At 43.2% G+C, this 22,572-nt stretch overlaps 1 protein-coding gene across 1 annotated transcript in view; it reads left to right on the top strand.

Moving 5' to 3' along the window:
* Positions 1-11,002: 11,002 nt before the first annotated feature.
* The window catches only part of TTLL10 (tubulin tyrosine ligase like 10), a 34,276-nt gene continuing 22,706 nt past the window's right edge, over positions 11,003-22,572 (top strand). Inside the window, exons 1-2 of the mRNA XM_018560937.1 lie at positions 11,003-11,370; positions 16,151-16,313. Of these exons, the coding sequence (XP_018416439.1) occupies positions 11,148-11,370; positions 16,151-16,313 (386 nt within the window). The 5' untranslated portion in view covers positions 11,003-11,147. The remainder of the gene's footprint in view (positions 11,371-16,150; positions 16,314-22,572) is intronic.

The raw sequence follows: 22,572 nt of genomic DNA, 5'->3' as shown, positions 1-22,572 counted from the left end.
AGGTCTGGAGTCCACATTATATGGGGTATCCTGTGCCCTAACCCCTCTGTCTTCATGTGGTATGCGTATATGGTTCCACAATGTATTCTGTTACACTTCCTAAAGTGACTGGCGCACAATTTCTAGCATTCCACGAAGAGTCCAGGATTCTGCCCTGAGATTTGAGGGCTAGTGCAGACCGCGCGATTGTGTGTGGGTGCACGCAGCGGTTCCCATGCTGCTCCATTGATTTTAATGGGGTTACATCTGCACGACAAACGCTGAAAAAAAGGTACATGTACCTTTTTTTGTGACACACGATGTGCGGCTGCTTTAGCTGCAATCATGTTCGATTGCACAGGTGGAATCATGCCAGGAAACCGTGCGATCCGCCTGCCGCGACTGGGGTGACATTAGAAAAGATTGGCACGTACAGTGGTGGTTTCATGCACGATTGCTTTGCGGTCACGGATCCATTTGGAGAACCCTACATGCGCCAACGGGGTAAGGGGGACTACAGTTATAGTAGAGTAATATCAAGATTGCTTGCCTACAAATGATTGTTTGTTTTTATAGTATGAAGTGTAAACAAACCCACATTAGCAGTCAGCTGCTAATATTTATCAGCCGCGCTGCTACTACAAATGAGTTTGCAAAAGGTTGTCCCCTGCACACCATTTAAGGGAAATCAACTAAATCAACTGTCATTCCAGTACAAGCGCTTTCGGGGCAGCGCGTGGTTCTGAGCCCATTCACAGGCGTCATTCTGAACATGATGAAGGGGACCCTGTGCGGCCCCGAAAGCGCTTGTACTGGAATGACAGTAATCCATTAATAAATGGACTTTTGTTGATTTCCATTAAATGGTGTGCTGGTGACATCCTTTTGCAAACTTGTATATCTTCATGGCGCCATCCGTGGTCACTACCAGCACCCACCAGGATTTCAAGGAACATCCTATGCCGGTAAGGAGTGCAGCAAGACACCTATATATTGCTACTACAAATGAATATCCCAGTTCATGGACTGTGGCTATGAATCAATTGCTTCTTTTTTCCTCTACTGCAAAAAATGTGCTAAAGGTCTCAGCTTGTTCAGTCCCATGTACATCCATGACTCTGATCTACTGAAGAATAAGGTGTAATAAATCTGTGGTCACTTCAATCACTCAGTCATCTCAGGAAAGGTCTATCCATTCTGTCATTTCCCTGCATGATTGGATGTATGAATGGAACACAAGATTGTGGCTGCACCACATTACTGAAATCTGGGATGTTATTGAAGTCTATGGGGACCATAAGACATCTATGTACTGTACGCACTGTAATCTTGCAGGTCCCAGATGGAAAACGTTTAGTGTGTGCCGGAAAGTGCAGCCACAGGAGAACTGTACTATGTTCAGTATGTACAGAGCCTGAAGATGAAAATAATGGAATTGTCTAAATACACAAGAAACTTTAGCTGCATGAACTATACATTATTATTATACAGGATTTATATAGCGCTAACAGTTTGTGCAGCACTTTACACTTTACAATATTACCAAGGACATTACAGTTACAATACAAATCAAGACAATATGGTAAGGAGGGCCCTGCCCGTGAGAACTCACAATCTAAAAGGGAGGTGCAAGTGATACAAGAGGTGGTCGCTGTGAGGGGATGAATTGTGTGAGAAAGTGTTAGTTCAGTAGTTAGGATGAGGCGGGATAGGCTTCCCTGAAGAGATGAGTCTTCGGAGATCAGAGAGATAGCCAGACAGGTTGGGGTAGGGAGTTGCAAAGGATGGGAGAGACTCTAGGGAAGTCCTGGAGGTGAGCATGGGAGAAGTTGATGAGAGAGCTAGAAAGCAGGAGGTCTTGGGAAGGCGGAGGGGACTTTTAGGGTGATACTTTGAGACAAGGTTGGAGATGTAGCTCGGGGCAGAATTGTGGATGGCTTTGTAAATGGTTGTTAATATTTTGAATTTTATCCTTTGGGCAATTGCAAGCCAGTTGAAGGAATGGCAGAGGGGGGTTACAGACATTGATCAGCTGGTTAGGTGGATGACCCTAGCAGCAGCAAGTGCAGGACCTTAGAGCAGAACCTGTTTAAAAATGTAAAGGGCTGGTATAGGCCTTTAGTGTTGGGACATTTTTACGAGTACTCATGAAAATGCACAGTATCGGCACCAATATGATACTGCTATTAGTAGCGGCACATCCCTAATATATAGTACTATATATGCAGCAAAACCCAGCATTCTCATATCCCCTATCATATTTTGAGATGCCATGTACAGGAAGTTTTGTTTATTAGCTGTTATATATACACAGACAGAATTGAATATGTAGAGTAAAAAAGGTCATACAGACATATTGAATAAGATACGTACCATACAAAGTGCACATTTCATACTTTTGACTGCTCTAAACAAATGAACAGTAAAAAGTGTAAATTCTGAGATGTTTAGGCCCCTTTCACACAAGTGATCCATCAGTTGGTGATTACGCCGAACGAAAACAGACTGCAATACATCCCTATGGTCGGCTGGATGTAAGCAGATGTATGTCCCATATCCTCACACCTCTGGGTCCACTTTTAGTAACTTTAATGGATGTGTGTGGATATAGATGGACATTTGTCTGTTTACATCCAGCCACCCATAGTGAATATATGGATCCATTTTTCCTCCTTCTCAAAATGAAGGAATAATTGAAATGGAGAGATATGACACATGTGACATGTAAATCTGTTCTGATCTGACTCAGCATGTACCGGCTGGCGCCCGTGTGAAAGGGGCCTTATGTGGTGGTCATTTTTTGTGTAAAACAGAACAAATGTCCATCCTGAACTGACTGTATGTATTTATTTTGCTTATGTTGTAGTGCACGTTACAATTTTTAAAGGGAAGATAATTTTTCTCCTTCAACTTTTGTTTACACTTGAAGATAAAAAATGAATTAAATTGTATTGCCCCTTTTTAGTCTAGATTTCTGTAATGGCTAAGAGAAAACAAAGTCATCATGTTGTAAAAAACCTACCAGTATCCATCTTTGGTGGATCGTCTAGATGTCAGAAAGCTGTAGTATGGAAACAAGTGATACTTTAGGTCTTTTTCCTATCAAAAATGAATTTAGTGTGAATCAAAGGGATGCCCCGAGGCATTTCGCTTTTTCTTAGGGTTTCTATTCTTAGATTCTGAAAAAGAAATTTGATTTGTGTGAGAAAATAGCATGGCTGTGTGTCTCAGTCTACAAACAAGGCCTAAGGTGTGGATGTGATATAAGGAGATGGCTCGGTGACCCCTTTCCTATGATCATATGACACCTCTGTTAGCTTTTGTCTGCTATGTGATGCTGCTGTTCTATTGTAGCTTTGGGTAGAAGGGACTGCTTTTTTTTCATTTTGTAAGCCATATTTTGTGCAACAATCAATCAATGTATATTTCAAGCGTAGCTAAACCCAAAAGCATAAATGTAATACATTGCAGCTCACCAATTCCTGACTGCATTAGTTTACTTTTCTAGGCTTTTTTTAACATTAACCTCTCCATAGTATGACAATGCTTCTGTCCAAGGGTGGCTCCATTCCTCCTCCATAGAGTGGAGCCACCCAAAGACAGGAGATGTGTTACTGGCTAAATCACCAGTGAAAATGAAGGAAATAAAAACCTTAAAAAGAAAACGAATGCAGCCACCACGCTTAAGGATTTGTAAGCTGCAAAATATAAAATGTTTGTTTTTGGTTTTAGATACACTTAAACCTCTTCGCTCATGTCCCACAGAGTCTGTGCGGGTGCACGCTGCTCCATATACTTGCTAGCAGTAGATATATGCAAAAACATGCAAGGGTTTAATAACCGTTTAAAGGAGAATTATAAGGCGAGTGATTTTCACTCAGCCTCATAATCTGAGCCAGCCTGTGACAATGAAACTGTCACAGGTCGGCTCAGTAGATCGGGAAGTGAGCGAACACATACCGGCGCTCGCTCACTTCTCGATCTATCCGTGCAGAGAGCCGTGACTGTCACGGCTCCCTGCAGGGATTCCCCCCACCCCTCCCCTGTCTGATCCTCCAGCGCTGACTGGCGGAACGGACGGGGAGGGGGCGGGTACAGCTGGCTCTGCCTCTAGATAGGCAGAGCCAGCTGTCACTCACGCAGCTGGGTGGATCCAGACCGAATTGCCGGGATGCGTTCCGGCTGCGTCGTCTCAGTATACCGTGAGCTGTAGCTCGCGGTATACTGAGCTTTGGGTGACGGGAGGACGCTAGTTTGTGTCCTCCCGTTACCCTTAGGAGAACTATGGGGAAAAGCCCTGACCCCATAGTTCTCCTTTAAGGCCAAACTGTTTTACCCTGCAGCACATACTTTTCCTTTTCTTCTCCCAACACTTCACCAGGAGCGAACAAAATACCAGGTACTTCCAAGTACAGAACACGTGGCTGACTTCATATCTCCGACAATAGTGATGTCTTCCCTCGCAGTGGCTAAAATGGAGCAGAAGTAAAGAAAAGGTAAGTAGGTGTAGCTGGGGTGGGGGGTAAATACAGTGAACCTATAGCTTTTCCCTGCATGGACAAATCACAGGTTCACTTTAAAGACTTTGGTCTTTGTTCCTTTCATATCCTGCAGAGTTGTATTTATTTGCACACCAGTGTTATTTTCTTTCTCCCCCCTATTTTTGTAATGAGTACAGCATAAAGTAAGCTTTGCATAAAGATAGTCGTTCATATATGCACAAACACGAACCTTGTCACCATAGCTTTCTGGCAAAGATGAATATATTGAATTTTCAGCCCTTTTATAGATTTATATTGGCTTTTGTAGCTGAGCAAAATCTGATATCAGTCAGAGGGATAAAACATCTAGATGCACAAATACACATTAGGCAATACCAGGAAAAAAGGATATCAACTGCAATTTTCAGCAGAGTCCAGTTAAATATGAAGATTACAGTCCCATGGCTAAGATAGATTTGAAATGGAGTGACCTAAATCAAGGCACAGGATGCCACACCCCTGAAAATGGTTAGAGGTAGTTACAAAGTTAGCCCTTGCAGTGGGGCTACCCCCACACTGCAAGGGTTAAAGCGGACCTGGCTAAGATAGATAGATCTTTCTGCTGGGTGTAAGGGACATTCACTACTGGCCTTACTGGGGGAAGATTTCACACTCTTAAAGTGTATGTATAGCCCATAGTGTATTTTTTTTTAGTAGTAGTAGCATAGTATAGGATTTAACCCCTGTCAGTATATTTTCTGCTTTCTGTGCCCCATTGGGGAGTTTTTCCTTTACTTCCTGTCTTGGGGATGCAAAATGAAGTGAGAGGAACTCTCAGCAAAGTGAAGGTGCCCATACACTGCACGATTCTCGTACGAGAATCGCGGGAAATCCCGTGATCGTACAATAATCGTGCAGTGTATGGAAGGCGTGCGACCGTTTCTAATGTACGGTCGGACGACTTTTGTATATCGAGCATGTTGGAAAACCAGCCGAGAATCGTACGATTTTCGGCTGGTTTTTAACACGATCGAGCCGGTGCGCGCACGCGCACACTGCCCGTTCAGCATTGCAGTCATCGGAAGCCCGCCCCTCAGGGGGGCGGGCTTGCGATGATTGCAGGTACGATCTGCCTGTCCAAGATGGGCAGATCGTACGTTTTTAAAATTACTTTACAACCCTCGCAAGACAAAAGTCCTGCGAGGGTTGTAAAGTGTATGGGCACCTTAAGATAGTTCCACCAAAGCAGGTGTCTCCATTGGATATTAACTGTACCTGTTCTAGGGATAATTATAAAAGTTTTAGATTTCCCATCAAATTCTGTCTCAGTGACAATTATCACCAGGACAAACAGGAGGGGTGAATTTATCCATAGGGGACACAGACAGATGTTAAACATTTGACGGGGGTTCTAATCCTTTCCTACTCAATTCATAACTGAACTTGTAGATAATAATGATTACTGACTCAGTATAAATGGTAAACTTAGAGCATGTTGCAATCAGTCATCGCACAATACAAATTAGTGAACTGGCTCAGCCAAAAATAGAGATTCAGGATCTTCTTTTGTGTTATGATGCCCAAGAAAGATGTCATGGTCCAAGCAGTACAGTATATAAAATTTCATCTAACAAAGCGCACAAATACATTTTGCTTAACTTGCCTACACAAAATCTCTCTTGGCAAATGCAAAATGTTCCTGCAGATTAGAAAATTATGAGCTGTCTTTCGTCTACTATGTGCTCCCATTCATGCCAGCAGCCTGTTTTTAATAAGTAACTTGGCATTACAGTTCTCTTGTTTCCAGTATTAGCAGATTGGATTTCATCCAGTCCATTGTCTTTTTTGTTGTATTCACACTTGCCCTTTTTCTTGAGTGTACAATGACCTGCAAAGAGAGCACAGCAAGAGAGAACCTTTAATTGAGGCTATCCACTGAGAAAAGCACACCGCTGCTGGCAAGGACCAACGTGAAAAATCATCCATACGTATATGAGCCCTGAGGATTGGTGACCTGTCTTTTACCACAAATCATCTGTAGATACAAAGGCTGCAAGGATTGGTGACCTGTTTCTGACCACAAATCAGCTGTAGGTGTGTGAGCCCAGGGACTGGTGATCTGTCTCTCACCACAAATCAGCTGTAGATGTGCAGCATTATCCTTAAGGATTAGTGACCTGTCTCTCACCAAAAAGTATCTGTAGGTTTATAAACTGCAAGGATTAGTGACCTATTTCTATCTACAAATCATCTGTAGGTATATGAGCCCCAAGGATTGGTGATCTAATTCTCACCACAGGTCATTTGTAGACATATTACCCTAAGGATGAGTGACCTGTCTCTCACCACAAATCATCTTTAGGTATATGCAAGGCCGGATAAAGATAGGGATACTGAAGCGCCAATTCCAGGCCCACCACTGAAAATAGGCGGACCCTGAGAGTTACATATGAATGAGAGGCAGCATTTATATATGAATAAGTTGTGACTCATTCACAAGAAAAATGTAGGGGTTAATTGATATGCAAATGCTGCTCCCCCCGTCCTCCTTTTCCGGTTAAAGAATGGTAAAGTCTGGGATTCTGGTAGTGTCTGTCTTGGTGCTCCATATACCTCCGTAGTAAAAGAGTATGTCCACGCCCACTTGCCATGGTAACCAGTTGATTGGCATACTCCACCCCTCCTTCCCTACAGTGATCCAGGCTCCTCTGCATAGAAGGAGGAGAGGAACATGTCAATCAGCTTGTTACCATGGCGAGTGGGCGGGATCATTCGCCGGGCATACCTTTCAGAGTCCCTTCTGCTGCCTGGGCTGTGCTGATCAGCTGAAGGAAGGACCAGAGACTTTCAGCAAATTTGGCCCCGCCTCCTGCACCACCCACAGCCCTAGGTATGAGGAGCGGGAGTCCTACCATGGGGTAAGCTGCAAGGGGTGAGCAGTTTAACAGAGAGTAGGGGAGGTCAGTAGTGTAAGATGAAGGATGTAGAAGGTGTGGAAGTTAACAGTGTTGGAAGAGGGTGGCAGCCATCAAACTCTCTTATAACACTGTTAACTAGACATGTGCACCGGCAAAAAAATAGTTTAGTGTCGTTTTGACTCGGATTTTGCGTTATTTAGTTTTTCGGTATTCGGGTCCGAAAATCAATTCGTTTCGGGATTCGGATTTGGACGAAATTCGTTAGCGTTAGTCTGTTCGAATTGTCATTTTGTTGTCGTTTCATTTGTTCGTTGCAGTTGAGAAAAAAAAATAAAAACATTTCTGTCTGCTGAAGAGGAAGAAAAAAAGCGTGAGGTTCTCCCCCAATTCATACCAGACCCTTTAGGTCTGGTATGAATGATCTGTCAGAGGTGAACAGTGTAGGAAGAGGGATGCAGGGGGAGCAGAATTGTATTTGTGGGTGGGGCTTGTATATGGGCAGAGCATATGCTTTGGCATATTCTCGTATTGCCCGGGGGCCCTTGTGTTGTCAGTCTGCCCCTGTCTCTAGCCACACATTATCTGTGGCCTGAAGATAGATGAACCCCAGGGATTGGTAACCTGTCTTCTACCATAAATCATCTGTATTGTAGGTGTATGAACCCCGAGGATTGGTTACTTGTTTCTTACCACCAATCATTTGTAGATTTATATGCCTCGAGGATTGGTAACCTGTCTCTCACTACAAATCATCTCTAGGTGCCCCATGTATTGGTGACCTATGTCTCATCATAAATCATCTGTCCTGTGCATTCTGCAGAGTTTCTCAAGTAGTCTTATCAGCTCTGTCTAGGTTGCCTACCTCTGTGAACAACAGAACACTTCCCCCCCATTGTAATGCAGATTAGGAGAGGGGACGTGTCCTGTTGTTCTAACATCACCTGTTCAAGGGTGACAATGCTGCTTCTCCATACATACCGTACAGTCAACCTAGGAAGGGACATGTGTTATCTGTTGATCCTGCCAGAAATCCAATGTTCTCGTAACTTGCTGCGAACTAATCTTAAATCTCAAACAATGTTATCTGCTTTTCCAGCTATCTTCTGTGAACTACTGGACATCTCTCCCTATGTTACAAAGATCTATAGAAGAGGAGGAGTTTATAGTCCACATCAGGAGAGCACCCTAGGGTGAAAACATTGCTTCTCCAGAGATAGCATACAGTGAGTAAGATTGTTACCCTAGGACAGAAGTGTGTTCCTGGCAGGATCACCAGGTGAAAATAGAGGAGAAAGATAGAAAATGAATACAGTCAGCACATCTATGGACTGGAAAGCTGCAGTATACAATGTTTTTGTGTTTAAAAAGAAGGTAAACTCACAGATATTGTATTTATTTATTTATGACAGGTATTTATATTGCGCCGACAATAATACGCAGCACTTTACATAGTTGCACATTCACATCAGTCCCTACCCTCAAGGAGCTTGCAATCTAAGGTCCCTATCTTGCATGCATACATAGAGGGCCAACTTAGAGAGGAGCCAATTAACCTTCCAGCATGTCTTTGGAGTGTGGGAGGAAACCCGGAGTTCTCGGAGGAAACCCACGCAAGCACAGGGAGAACATGCAAACTCCTTGCAGCTAGTGTACCTGGCCGGGATTCAAACCGGGGACCCCCAGTGCTGCAAGATCTTTTTAAAAATGCTAGGCGGTAGAGATTTTTGGCAGAAGAGACATCCAAAGTCTCTTCTGCCGAAAAATAATCTTCCTCTTTCCCAAGCAATTATCTTACTTTTTGTGTAAACTGTACACTGCTTGCGCCGTGCAGTGTACACACTCAGCTCAATTATGGCATCTCTAAGTTGCCAGGAATGGCCCTGATGCCAAGGAGGATGTAACTCCTGTATGCATGTACATCATGATCACCAGTGACCATCCAAAGGCTGAAGAGTTCGCCTGGGAACCCTTCCCCATATCTTTAAAGTAACAACAAACACACCTTTAGAAATTTTTAGTAATGACAATCTACAATCACTTACTTCTAGATAATTGCCGGCTTTGTACTCTTTGCATACCTTATTTCTCTTTTCCTCCCCAGTCTTCTGACAGTGGCCATGTTTACTAAGAGCAGATTACTAGATCTCCGTTTACTTCTTCAATTTCTGGCACATGTGACTACACATGTGACTAGGACATGTGACCATGCTCATCATCTCAGGGGAGGAAAATGCCTTTCTCTGAGATCTCCTGAGATTACAGATGAGATTTCCCAGCAATGCTCAGCTGATGACAAGACAATACCAGTGTGCATTGCTTTGGCAAACTGAAGTCATTTTTCCTTTTCAAAGCAGGAAGTGAATGCTCTGCAAGTGTAAGTATTTCACAATCCCAGCATTTTACACCCAACATGTCCATGTTATTATTAATCATCATACATAGAGCACTGCATTGTTAGAATTGGATTTTTGAGTGGAAAGGTCAGCTTTAATGTGCAAGCATGCTTTAAAGAAATAGCTACTGTTGCTTCTAAATATGTTAGTTTCTTGGCTGTTGCTGGCTTGAATATTTTCTGAGACACTGATCCCGGGGCAAGTGGGAAAAATCAGGAAAGTCCTAATCTGCATAATTGTTTTAGGTCAGTTTTTTAAATAACTGGATCAGCATGACAGCCAGGGAACAGATATTTCAGAACTGAAGGTCAGCAGAAGCAACCTCTATACTTAAAGAAGAACTCCAGGAAAAAAAACTCTTAACCCTTGCAGTGGGGCTCTCCCCGCACTGCAAGGGTTAAGTGCTTGTTTGTGTCTATGTTAATAAAAAAAGTTATACTCACCTGAACCTCTGAGCTGGCTGTCTCTTAGACTGGTCGCTGGAGCCTCTCTCCTACAGCGGTCTAAGGATCCTCAAGTCATCACATTCTATACAGTGCATAGGACGCCAAGGGATATGCCATCGCTGCAGTGGAGGAGTAGACAGGCTGGAGGGAGCGGATCCGAGGTCCGGGTGAGTATAACTTTTTTTTTTCATGGACACAAATGAGCAGTTAACCCTTGCAGTGTTTGAGAATGTTTTCCTCTGAGTTCTTCTTTAACATGGGGTTTCTCTATCTTATTGCTTATCTGAAGAACTCATATTGTGATATAAAGAAATAATATAATTCTGCCTTTATTCAAGGCATGCGGGTGGGGTTGGTAATATTAGACACAATAATGTTTTAGGTGTGGCATTAAATATGAAGCATTTGTGTCCAGGTAAGATTTCAAAATCTGAATTTAAACAGGCAGTGAAGAAAGTCAAATTTAAAAAGGGAGAGTACACAAATAACGATGAAATACATACAAGAACATGTGGAGAATGAAACACAAATACAAGAATACTAAATGAAACCTAAACAATCCTAAACATACTGAAATGCTTATTCCTAACGGCCTTATGATTAGGTACATGTTATGTGAAATGATTAGGTACATGTTATGACAGCTGGATGCATGCTTGGGAAGTGTCATGTTTGTGTGGCACCTGAATATCTGAGATTATGTTCTGACCAGTCTTTGGCTTACATCCTTTATATATTGTTCTCTCAACAGATAAACTGTATCCAATCTCTGTCCACAGTAAAATGACTTGGGCTCTCAGCCCTACCATTTCACAAAATGCAGTTAAAAGCCAGTCCAACAAGACAAGGGAAGAAGACTCACAGAAAGTACTATGTGATACATCAAAACAAACTTCAGAGTCAGAGGGAATAAAACAACATGAAAAGCAGATGAAGACAAAGGACATTGATGTAAATGAGACAGCACAGCAAAGCAGAGGCAATGGGGCAGAGTGGTCGAGAAACGGTGCTCAGGAAAAAGCTCCCGATGAAGCCTCCAACAAAACGCAACATATGAAGATAGCATCTATTTCCCAGGAAACCCCAACAGCAAGAAGGAAAAAGAGGCATCAGACTGACTCAGATTCACAGGTTTTACCCAGGATAGCCAAAGGTGAAATTACTTAAATATAGTTTCTTATGTAGGTAATGCATGGGGAACGTAGGATGGTGGTCATAAATGAAGAAGCTATTTCTGTTTCAGCACCCACAATCATCTACAGCTGTTAATAGATGAAACACTGCATATAAATGTTCCTATTGCAAGGACACCGTGTGTGGGCTATTTTCTCATTGACCAAAAAAATTGGTACTAATTACAGTCAGTGAAAACTGCATTACTTTTTGTTTCCTTAAAAGACTGCAAGCCTGGACCAGAAAATGTTTTTGATAAGTTCAATAATGCTGCTCCAAAGCAGTGCAATAGCAGTTTGCTTCCCTGCCTCAGTCAGGTGTTTGTGGTTTACATTTTTCTACAAAGAAAGCAGAACATGTCTGTTACACGGCCTTATCTTTTTTAACTGTGAGGGAACCCAGACATTGGTTTTAGGTCTTAGAAACCAGCTAAATATTAATATATTTACGCCCATGGTGCATTATCAGATACTAGTGGTCAGTGGAGAAATGTAATTTGTTAGAATGTCACCAGCACTCCAGAAGTCCTTTCAGGATAACCAAGTGTTAATTTATTAAGAACCATGTCAAATGAAGACGAGTGCTTTCGGGGCCACACAGGGTCCCTTCATCAGGCTTAACATTGGCGATGTTAAGCCTGACAAAGAGACCCTGCGTCCACTGTCCTACCCGAAAGTGCTTATCTTCATTTGACATGGTTCTTAATAAATAAACACTTGGTTATCCTGAAAGGACTTCTCGGTCCCTTTGCATAATGCAATTTGTTTATCATTGTTGGTGAACATTAATGGGCAAATATGTAGTTGAAAATAGCGGATGGAAAATATCAGCCTCTCCTTGAATAAGTTGTTTGAGTGCTAGAAACTTCCATGATGCTCATGTGACAGTGACTGTGATGCAGAAGTGGTGCTATGCTCCTTTACTCTTTTATGTGGAAGAGTAAGGGATCGGGGTTGGTCACAGAGAGATAGGTTGGGAAATCTCCCTGCCCAATAACTATTGTCTTCCTATGTCAGGTGCTCTTTATTGCCCATCTATCAGGAGCATTGCTTGCTATAATTGGGATATGTGTGACCACCCTCTAAACCAGAGGAGGGCAACTCTGGCCCTCTAGCTGTACTTTAACTACAAATCCCAACATGCAACTGCCTCTGCGAGTCATGCCTGTAACTGTAAGGCTGGGTTCACACCTGGGCGTACGGAATATGCGCGTTTGCCCGAGCATTTTTACAGTGATTTGCGGTAAAAGAAACTTGCGACAAACGCGCGTTTCCGAGGGCTATCTGGCTGTATCCTAATGGATACGCGCTGTAAATACGCCCCAAAGAAGCTCCTGTACTTCTTTGGGCGTAGGGCGTTTTACAGCGCGTAGGTACGCGCTGTAAAACGCCCAGGTGGGAACCATGCCCATAGGCAATTATTGGTTTTCACATGTTGAGCATTTTACAGCGCTTAGGAACGTGCTGTAAAACGCCCAGGTGTGAACCAGGCCTAAGTCTTGCAATGCTTCATGGGGCTTGTAGTTCTACAACAGCTGGAAGGCTGGAGTTGCCCACCCCTGCTCTAAACCTACAAATGTGAGTAAAGTTGGCCAGCTTTATTCCCATTTGTATGAGGCTAATTTGGAATATTTGCTAGATTATACAAGAGAAACCTAATTGGCTGCTAATACCTCCATGTTGCAATCTTCTGGTTTTCACAAATGTCCCTGCATTATTGTTTTTTGGAAATGAGCCCCATCCAGCAGGAGAAGTATGCAGTGGTATGGTTAAAATGCAGCTGAGGGACCTATTAAACAAAAAAGAGAGAGATTATAATCAGGCCATCACCATACAGAGAAGTGTTAAAGAAGAAAGCCAAGAAAAGAAGCCCGATAATCAGCTTTACAGTAAGGAAAGCTTGTTATTCCCACTGATTAAAAGTAAGAGCCTGGATCTTCCTCATTATGCAAGGCGAGTCATTCCAGTGACCACTAGATGCACAGTGGCCTAGAAATATCTATTTTAAACTATTGCCTCTTATTTGCAATATATAGATATCTAGTTTTTTTATTTTAAAGCTTTCCTTTGCTTCACGTATGTGAGTATTGATTTAAAACTTCACCTATGCATTTAGAACTGGGTGGCTGTTGATTAGGGTAATTGGTTTGTTTGTCGTTTGGAGCTGTTTTGAAGATGTGCTTCTGTGTGCTTCATCTGAAAACATCCGTCACATTTCCCTTTCCTTTCTTGCTTTCCTTCCCTCTCCTCCTTTTTGTTCTAATTCTTTCATTCCATATTTTGTATATTTTCTTCCATGCCTCCCATGATGGAGTGGCCTTATCATCTGCAGTCTCAAATCTGCACCCACAGCTACAGTAATGGTGCAATTTATGGTTATAGGCTATGTCTGCTTTAGGCTAAAAACATTTTGGACCGATATCCAAACATTTCCTCAATAAAAGACAGTCGGGTATTCCCTATGGACTGTTTTTTTCTGGAATTCTGTTTTGAACGTCCTGTTGATATCTAGAGGGGAATATTTTTAAACAATGACAGAGAAGATTTATGGTGGACAGAACCATGTACCAATGCTGAAAGCTATAATCGGATCTTGTCTGTGTGTTGCAGCAAAATCAAATGAAAACAATTGTAATTAATTGGGAAACAAAATTCAGATGTAAAGTGTTTATTGTTTAGGCGATCCTGTCAAATCCTAAACATTGTCTCAAGGGGCTCCGCAAACGTCAATGCAATTAAGCAAAAAAAGGAAATGCAAGGAAACCCTTTATCTTAAAGTGGAACATTACACCATTGCATTGCGGTAACGCATCTTACACACATTGGTGTGCTGCGGCTTACCACAGAACCTCCATAATGCACCTGCATTGCAGCACATCGCAGCACACTGCAATACAGTACCAACGTTGGGGGAAAAGACTGCAGGTGCATTTTGTTTGTCCCTTCTGCTGCTTTAAAAAGTTATAAAGTTGATACTAGAGTAGAATTTCAGCCTATACTTTTCAGATTTGAATATAATTAAGGGGTATTTCCTGTACTCTGTTGGTCACTGGGGCAGAAAATACACAATCTTGGCAAAGGCCACCCAGATAACAAATTAAAGCACATGTAGTGTTGGAGACCTGCAAAGGAGGAGGATACAGAAGGTAGGCACAGCTTTTTGGAAGGTTAGTGTTAAAGGGAACCTATCAGCATACCCAGCAACGTGTATAAACTAACATTACTGGTACAGTGCAAGCAGCTTGTGGTGCATGCAAGTAACTTTATTTGTCTGTACATCAGTTAATTTGCTTCTAGGAAGGAGCCTGGATTTTAGGAACTGGCTTTATATAGGCCTCAACTTCTCCCCAAATAGAGGTTAAAGTGACATTAAACCCTCAGATTTTTTAACATAAAACAATACTGTAATGTGCGCCTTACTGTAATCCATGGTTGTTTCCCTTCTCTTTGCTGCTCTTCCTTTTAAATCTGTATCTGTTCTCATGCTGGGCAGAACTTCTGTTTTGCAGCAGACTGCCTTGTCTCTGAAAGGGATACATGGTGTCTGTGCGTAGGTTTGCAACCTGAGCCAACACTACAGGAAGAGGCACTCAGCTGCAAAGGGAAGTTTTCCCCAAGCATGAGAAGACATGAGGATTTAACATAACTAAACCCTCCTTTCCTTTAAAGCCGAGGAAAGTGCCATCTTATCCTCTGTTCAGATCTACTGTTGCCATGGTGCTGCACATGTTATCAGCTATAGCACCAGCCACTTTTGGGCTTGAAAGTTTGGTTGAGAGCTAACAAAGGCACACTACCAACTGTGATAGTTATCACCAGAGGCATGCTTTTAGGACTCGCTAACACTAGCCCGCACGCTAAAATGCTGACTTATAGAGTGCAGGCTAGTGTATGTGTGCGGTCTGGTGGGCACTATTTACTTTTATTTCATTTATTTAACTTTATTGAGGGTGAGAGTGAGTTTAGCTTGGCTTTACGTCCCACCCCCAAGCTCCGCCCCTATGATTCAACTGTCAAAAAGTAAAACCTCCAGTAACAACGGAGAAAAAGAGGCTTAATCTCCACGGGGGCCTAAATACATGATCCAGGGTACTCCCCAGGTCCCCCTAATCCACAGGACAGTAAGTGAGGGGAGTAGGGACCCAACATTAACAACAGATATAGAATTAAACACCCCCACTATTGTTTTACTTTAAGCTTTGACTTCTGTTCTACGCTCTTTTCTATTATTCCTAAGCATCACCCATTTCCCATTCTATGATAAGCTCTGTCTCCTGTCTTACACTCTTCCCCATTATTCCTAAGCGTCACCCATTTCCCATTCTTTTATATGGAGGTTAGGTCATGGAAGTGTTGGCTGTCACTGAAAGTGATGCTCTGAAAAGATGAATGACAGCTGAGCGTGTAGCAACTAACCTGGAACCTGCCATTGATGTGTTGCCATGGTAACAAGAAAACACTATGGAGAGACACTGAGCCTAATTTTCTCCTAGCAATCGTGTGCTGGAAATGCTGATTATCACACACAGATATTATCCAACATCTTTTCAGTTCTTTGTTTATCTTTTTTGGGGGGTTTACATTTTCCGTCCATACATCTTATGAGTTAGTGAGTTTTGGTGGATACCAGATGTCTAGGATGGTTACCCGCCACAGGTAACATTGGGTTTGATAAATTTCTCACCATTGTTTAGGTCTTCACATCAGTGAATGAAATGCTTAGTTTGGTATTAACCTCATCTCTCATTTTACCCTGAACAGCCGGATTTGATACCAATGACATGGAGAACTCAGAGGCAGCGAAAATGCAAACCTCCAACCAAAAGATTTCCTCAGAGTCATCTCCTCTCATAGAGAAGAAGCCAGAAGACCCACGGGGCCCAGGGACCTTCTTTTACATTGGTGGCGGTAACGGGGCGCAACTGTAAGTGACTTTGATTTGTAAGATGAAAGTGTGTTTAAACGTGTTTATGTATTAAAGGAGAACTATGGGGTTAAGGCTTTTATCCATAGTTCTCCTTAGGGTAACCGGAGGACACAAACTAGCGTCCTCCCGTCACCCTAAGCTCAGTATACCGCGAGCTGCTGCTCGCTGTATACTAAGACGCCGCAGCTGAAGCGGATGCCGACAATTATGTCTGGATCCGCCCAGCTGCGTGACTGACAGCTGGCTGTGCCTATCTAGAGGCAGAGCCAGCTGTACCCGCCCCCTCACCCATCCGTTCTGCCAGTCAGCGCTGGAGGATCAGAGCGGGGAGGGGGGAATCAAGAACAGTAGAAAGGCATCATGGCACACTCACAAACCAGCATGTAAAACAACTTGTCTCACCACTAAGGACAATGACAGAGGTTTGGATACACGTCTTCTGCAAAGGATGTGTAAGCCGCACTGCCGCGCCAAGGCACCTCTTATAGTGCGGTCCTAACTCTAAACTATGAGAGTCTCCATCTTGGAGCACATGGGGGCAGAAGATATCAAATTGGGTGCAGGCCTGTCAGGAGGACGCCCCACCTCCTTAAAAGGATAGAAACACACAAGGGATCCCGCACAACCCATAGGCAGCTGAGAAACCCCATGCGTCGCTGCACCAAATCGGTAAAGCAAAACAAACGACAAACGCACTCAACAATTTGTTACCAGTTATACAGTAAGGTGCACACGAAATGGGCTTTGAACAGTAGAACAGTAGAAAGGCATCATGGCACACTCACAAACCAGCATGTAAAACAACTTGTCTCACCACTAAGGACAGCTGAGAAACCCCATGCGTCGCTGCACCAAATCGGTAAAGCAAAACAAACGACAAACGCACTCAACAATTTGTTACCAGTTATACAGTAAGGTGCACACGAAATGGGCTTTGAACAGTAGAACAGTAGAAAGGCATCATGGCACACTCACAAACCAGCATGTAAAACAACTTGTCTCACCACTAAGGACAGCTGAGAAACCCCATGCGTCGCTGCACCAAATCGGTAAAGCAAAACAAACGCAGTCTGGTGCAATAGCCAGCCTGCTATTGCATTTTAAAATATCCCATAGCAGACTGGGTATGGCTCCCAGCTTCTAGATACCAAAAGGAACAGGGCGGCAGCGGAGGCACGGGGGCGTGGCCGAGGCGCACAGGGGCGTGGTCGAGGCACAAGGGAGGCGTGGCAGAGGGGCAAGGGAGGCGTGGCCGAAGCGCAAAGGAGGTGTGGCCGAGGCGCAATGCATCATGTTTGCATTTTTTTACAGCGCATTGCCCATCACGCCCACATTGTGGTGTAAACAGGGCCAAGGCAGTGCATATAATGACTCAGCCTAAGGCTGTTGGCTCAGGCGGCATCCCTTCGGGTCACGTGGGGGAAGGGGGCAATGGGCAGAGCGGCATGGCTGCACAATGTTTGCAGTGTGCCTGCCACCCCCTTTCTGGCCAGAGTGTCCCAGGTTTCTAAGAACCAGCAGGGGGATGTGTAAAGCCATACACATCTCCCCGCCCAGCTCTTAGCAACCTGGGACATTCTGACCAGCGTCCCACCCAGCTCCTAGCAACCAGTGATGTTACAGGTTGCCAGGACCTGAGAGGGATGCTTTGGCTGGCGTCCTGCCTGGCCCCTGGCAATCAGTGGCATCAGTGAGCTAACCGTCAGTGAGTATTCACTCACTGCCAACCAGTGACATCAGTGAGCTGGGCTCCCAGCCCTGTTAGCGTTCACCATTGCCCCCCGTCACCCCCCAGGATGTGCACCCCAGCAAACACCCCCTCCCAATGTACAGGGACACAGACAGGGGTTCTAGTTCTTTCCCCACTCTATCCAAAACTTAAAAAATGTTTTGGCCATACATTCAGTTTATTTCATTCATGTTCCCTGGGCCAGTATTGGATAGAAGGTGCCTACAATGCAGTAAGGATCACCTGCCAACTGCTGGGGACCTAAAGGGATGTGGTAGTAGATCTCTTCTGGTGTCTGTTAGCTTCAGGATAGCAGCAGGCGGTACAGCTGGATTCCCTGGTTTTCCTGGCTTCAGCTGTCTCTAGGGAGCTGGAGGATTGTGTTAAAATAGCAGCTGCTGCAGATGAAAAATTCATTATATGTTATAGAAGGTCTTTGATATTTTACCTATTGTTGTTTCCCTTTGACCTTCTAGCTAAACAACAATAGAGGTTCTTACGCCCCATTCACACTTGCAATGTGCATGAACTTGTGTAGAGTTTTTGCGGATTTTCTGTGCATCAGCAAAGGGCAGCTCATTAAAGAACTCTGAACAAATAAAATATTAAGGCTACCCCCAGACTGCAAGGGTTAAGTGCTCATTCTGCCTAGGGAGCTGAAATAACAGCGATATACTCACCCGAATCTCAATCTAAGCTGACTCCTAGACCGGTCCCTTCAGCTGGTCTCACCCTCCGCTCCAGCGATGGAATGTCCCTCAGCGTCCTCACACCCTATACACTGCATAGGACATGATGACTTACTGGACCTTAGACTGCTGGAGCGGAGGGGGATAGAGGCTCCAGGGACCAATAACCAGCCGGGATTGTGGTTCAGGTGAGTAGAATTTATTTTAGCCCCTAGGCAAAGCAAGCTCTTAGCCCTTGCAGTAGCCCAACTGCAAGGGTTAAGATTGGAGCGCTTTAATTTCAATGGGCTGCCCTGCACTCTAAAAATTCGGCAGAGAAGCTCATGCAGCTTTTCTTGACAGCCTGTTTTTGTGCATTTGTTGCACGTTTCTGTGCATGCAAAAACGCATTCTTGGTTGCTGCCTTTGGGGTATTATTAACAATGAATGACACTGCAAGCACGATACACGGTCACGTGCATACCAAGTGTTAATGGCGCCCTTACTCATCTAGATGCTGATTGGCTGTTTGTCATTTCTGCCCTTTATTATACCTGTGCACCCCACAATACCATAACCTCCCATATTTTCTGAGATGAGTCAGAGGAACACCTTCCAGCACAATACAGTTAGACAATGGATACACCCCTGCCACATCATCAGTTATGCAGGCCATTAAGAACTTATATTCTTTAGTTAAACCCAGAATTGATGTTCAATATCACTTTTCCTATATACTGACTCTTTAAAAGAGCACACAAGAAAATTTAGGAGATAATAATAAAAAAATGGTTTTATTGCAGAATAACACTTTTGGTAGTTACATTTTTACATTTTGAAAAATATCTTAACATCAGATCAAAAATAGGGACCAATGAGGTGGAAAGATGGACAGTGAGATTTAGTTCCAAATGAGAGGACATGGAAGTTATGCAATACATTTAAAAAAACCCTATTCAGTCTGTCCCAATTGAATACACGTTTTCACTCCCTCTGTAACCTGTAAAACTGGTCAAGGAAAAAAATGTGTTTGCTTAAGCTTTTTATTATAATCTGCAATCTGGCTGCAGGTGTAAGTTTTGTTTCAAAGCATTTAAGCAGAAAAGTAGAATATGCATGAAAACAGGGCGCCCTCTGCTGGCTGACTTTCCACACTGCTTCTGTATACAAGGTGAAAACTGTGCATGGTGTGATAATATGCTCCAATACTGTAAGAGTAAAGTGACACCAAGCTCAGGAGTTAAAACTTAAAATTCATTCAAGTAACTTAACTATTCTTCAACCCAAATGTTTCTTATTTGTGTATCACTCAGCTGTATATCCTCAAATCATCTCTGAATTGGTGCTGACACTGTCCTTCCTTCTGGAGGGGGGACTACTTTTGTTCACCATGGTCTGTGTGTGTGTTGTAAAGTAGCCACTGCTCCAAGCTCGCTCCCGTGATGGACTACAATTGCAATACAAATTAGCAAACTAAATGTGAGATTGTAGTCCATCACGGGAGCGAGCTCTTACGCTAATTGGCGACTCTCATTTGCGCTTTAGCCATGTTTTTGCTTCTAGCTTCAACCAGCTTTAGGACTCATGCACACAGCTTTAAAACAAATGCTGTGTTTTTATCAGTATAGCTTTTTTTTTTTTTTATCTGAACGCAGTTGTATTGTTTTCTATGGGCCCATGCATACAGTAATAAAAGATTAATGAACGTTCAGATCCATAAAATCAAAATAAAAAAAAACAATTGTCCACAGACCTGCATATGGATTGTATTTTACGCTGTACATATGAAAATGTTTGAGCTAACATTTACATCTGTACGCCGTACAACACATATGTACTGTAATGGTCTGCTCAGGTATGACATGAAAATATCAACAATGTGTATCAGCTTGATTACACACTGTTGAATCGACATGTCGGACTAGAATGGCTGCCTTGGTCCTAGCAACCTAGAAAGAGGCTGCAGCAAGAAGAATGCTTGAATCAAGGTAAGGAATGGGGGCGGGGGTTAATTGCCAATGATCGCCAGTAGGATTGTTTAAGGGTGAAGGGAGGGACGTATGTAATGTGCCAGTGACCACCAGTGATTTGGGGGAGTTGAAATGCCACTGACCACAAATGATTGGTGGATTGTTTTGGGGGGTTTAAAATTACCACTGTCCACCAATGCTGTGACATTTGTTTTTTTTTTGGGGAGGGGGGGGGGTGTTGTGGGTGAAAGTGCTGCAGAGCACCAATCATAAAATGAATAAATAATAAAATGAGCCCTCTCATCAAAAAAGGTGGGTTCCCAGCAGCTAGGTTAGAGAGCACTGATAGTCTTTGTAGGGAGAGTTGAGTGCTATTCAGTGTTATACTGTGCTATACTGCACCAAATTACTGTGGATTCCACTGTGGTGGGCTACATAAACATATTCCAATGTAATCCCTTGTTCTCAGTTCAAAGACCCAATGCTTGCACAGTATGCACTGTAGCTTCTGTCTTGCCCTGTAGCCAGTGTGTTGCCAGAGGACCCTCTGTGCAGTAGAAGGTTTTGTTATGGAGAGCTAAATGCACCTGTTCCCTGACGATGTGCACTGCTCACTGCCAATATTGGGTTACCAATAACACAAACCCTGCTGCTAATGCTACAGACCAAACATTTGTCATTTAGCTCCCCCCCCCCGCAAAAAAAATGATACCCACCACCATTACCAGCTTGTGCTACCTCTGGCTTATTCTGCTGTTCAGACACTGTGAAGGTGGCACTCAGTGTCTGGGGTCTATTCCAGTGCTCCAGCATTCACAAATACTGGTTGCTATTGCCTCCCAACTAACCAACTAATACAATCTAATGTTTATTTCTAGATAAAACTTATCTTGTCTTTACGTCTTATATTGAGGCCGAACCAAGCCACTCACATACTGTCCAGCTATTGTACAATGTTTGTGGCTTTTGTCTCTCAAAATATTACATTCTAATGTTAATTTCAAGATATAACCCGCCCTATCTCTTCCTCTTATCCAGCCTATTTATGTGCTTGTGTACTGTCCTGATACTATCCAATTTCTACCAGACACATACCAGAAGAATATTTTGGGAATAATTGGGGATACAGGGATTGGAGAGGATTTGTGGAATGTGGGGCTGTGGTTTTTAAGTGTTTTTGTTCACTTTGTTTTGACATTTTACTAAACGTTAAAGAAAATGCAGTCTGGTACTTGCTCGCAAACTATAATACCAAATATTTTTTGCCACTGACCCATTTGAATGAAATTGAGGGCTTTAGCTTTATTTTTTTATGAGTAAACTTCCACTGATGAATTCAGACCGCTTAAGACCCCGTTCACATTGAGCGATTTATCGCAAGGTAATTCCCGCGATATCGCGGCAAATTACCGCGCGATATCGCGCTCCAATGCAATCCAATGGGGCAAAGGGTCCTGCTGTCGTGGGTCGTGTGTCGCTACAGCAGGACCCTTTTTGGAGCGGATTTAGCCACGATTCAAGCTTGCTCAATGCAAGCTTGAACGCGACATCGCGCAGCAAATCTCGCGATGTCGCGCAATATGCAAATCGCACGACAAACGTAATTTATCCAAAGTAAATTATTTCTTCTATTCACTAGTAGTCATTAAGGATAGCATAACTTGACTGAGCGTGGTATAAAACAAATAAAAACAATTAAGATGACAAACGGTTACAAGACTGCGGTCTCATCTTCATATATGATATAAACCGTAAAAGTGTTCGGGGACTTTGCAAAGTAAACAACAAAGTTATAATTCTAGACTCTCAATATTTCACCTTCTCCGGGGATCATCCTGATTGGAAGGAATGGAAGTCTGATGTGCAAGATATAAATATTATATCTACTG

The sequence above is a fragment of the Nanorana parkeri genome, unplaced genomic scaffold, assembly GCF_000935625.1.
Source record: "Nanorana parkeri isolate BGI_ZX_2015 unplaced genomic scaffold, ASM93562v1 scaffold489, whole genome shotgun sequence".
Lineage (NCBI taxonomy): Eukaryota > Metazoa > Chordata > Amphibia > Anura > Dicroglossidae > Nanorana > Nanorana parkeri.
The sequence above is the reverse complement of the archived record's forward strand: the minus strand, read 5'-3'. Positions and strand labels throughout refer to the sequence as shown.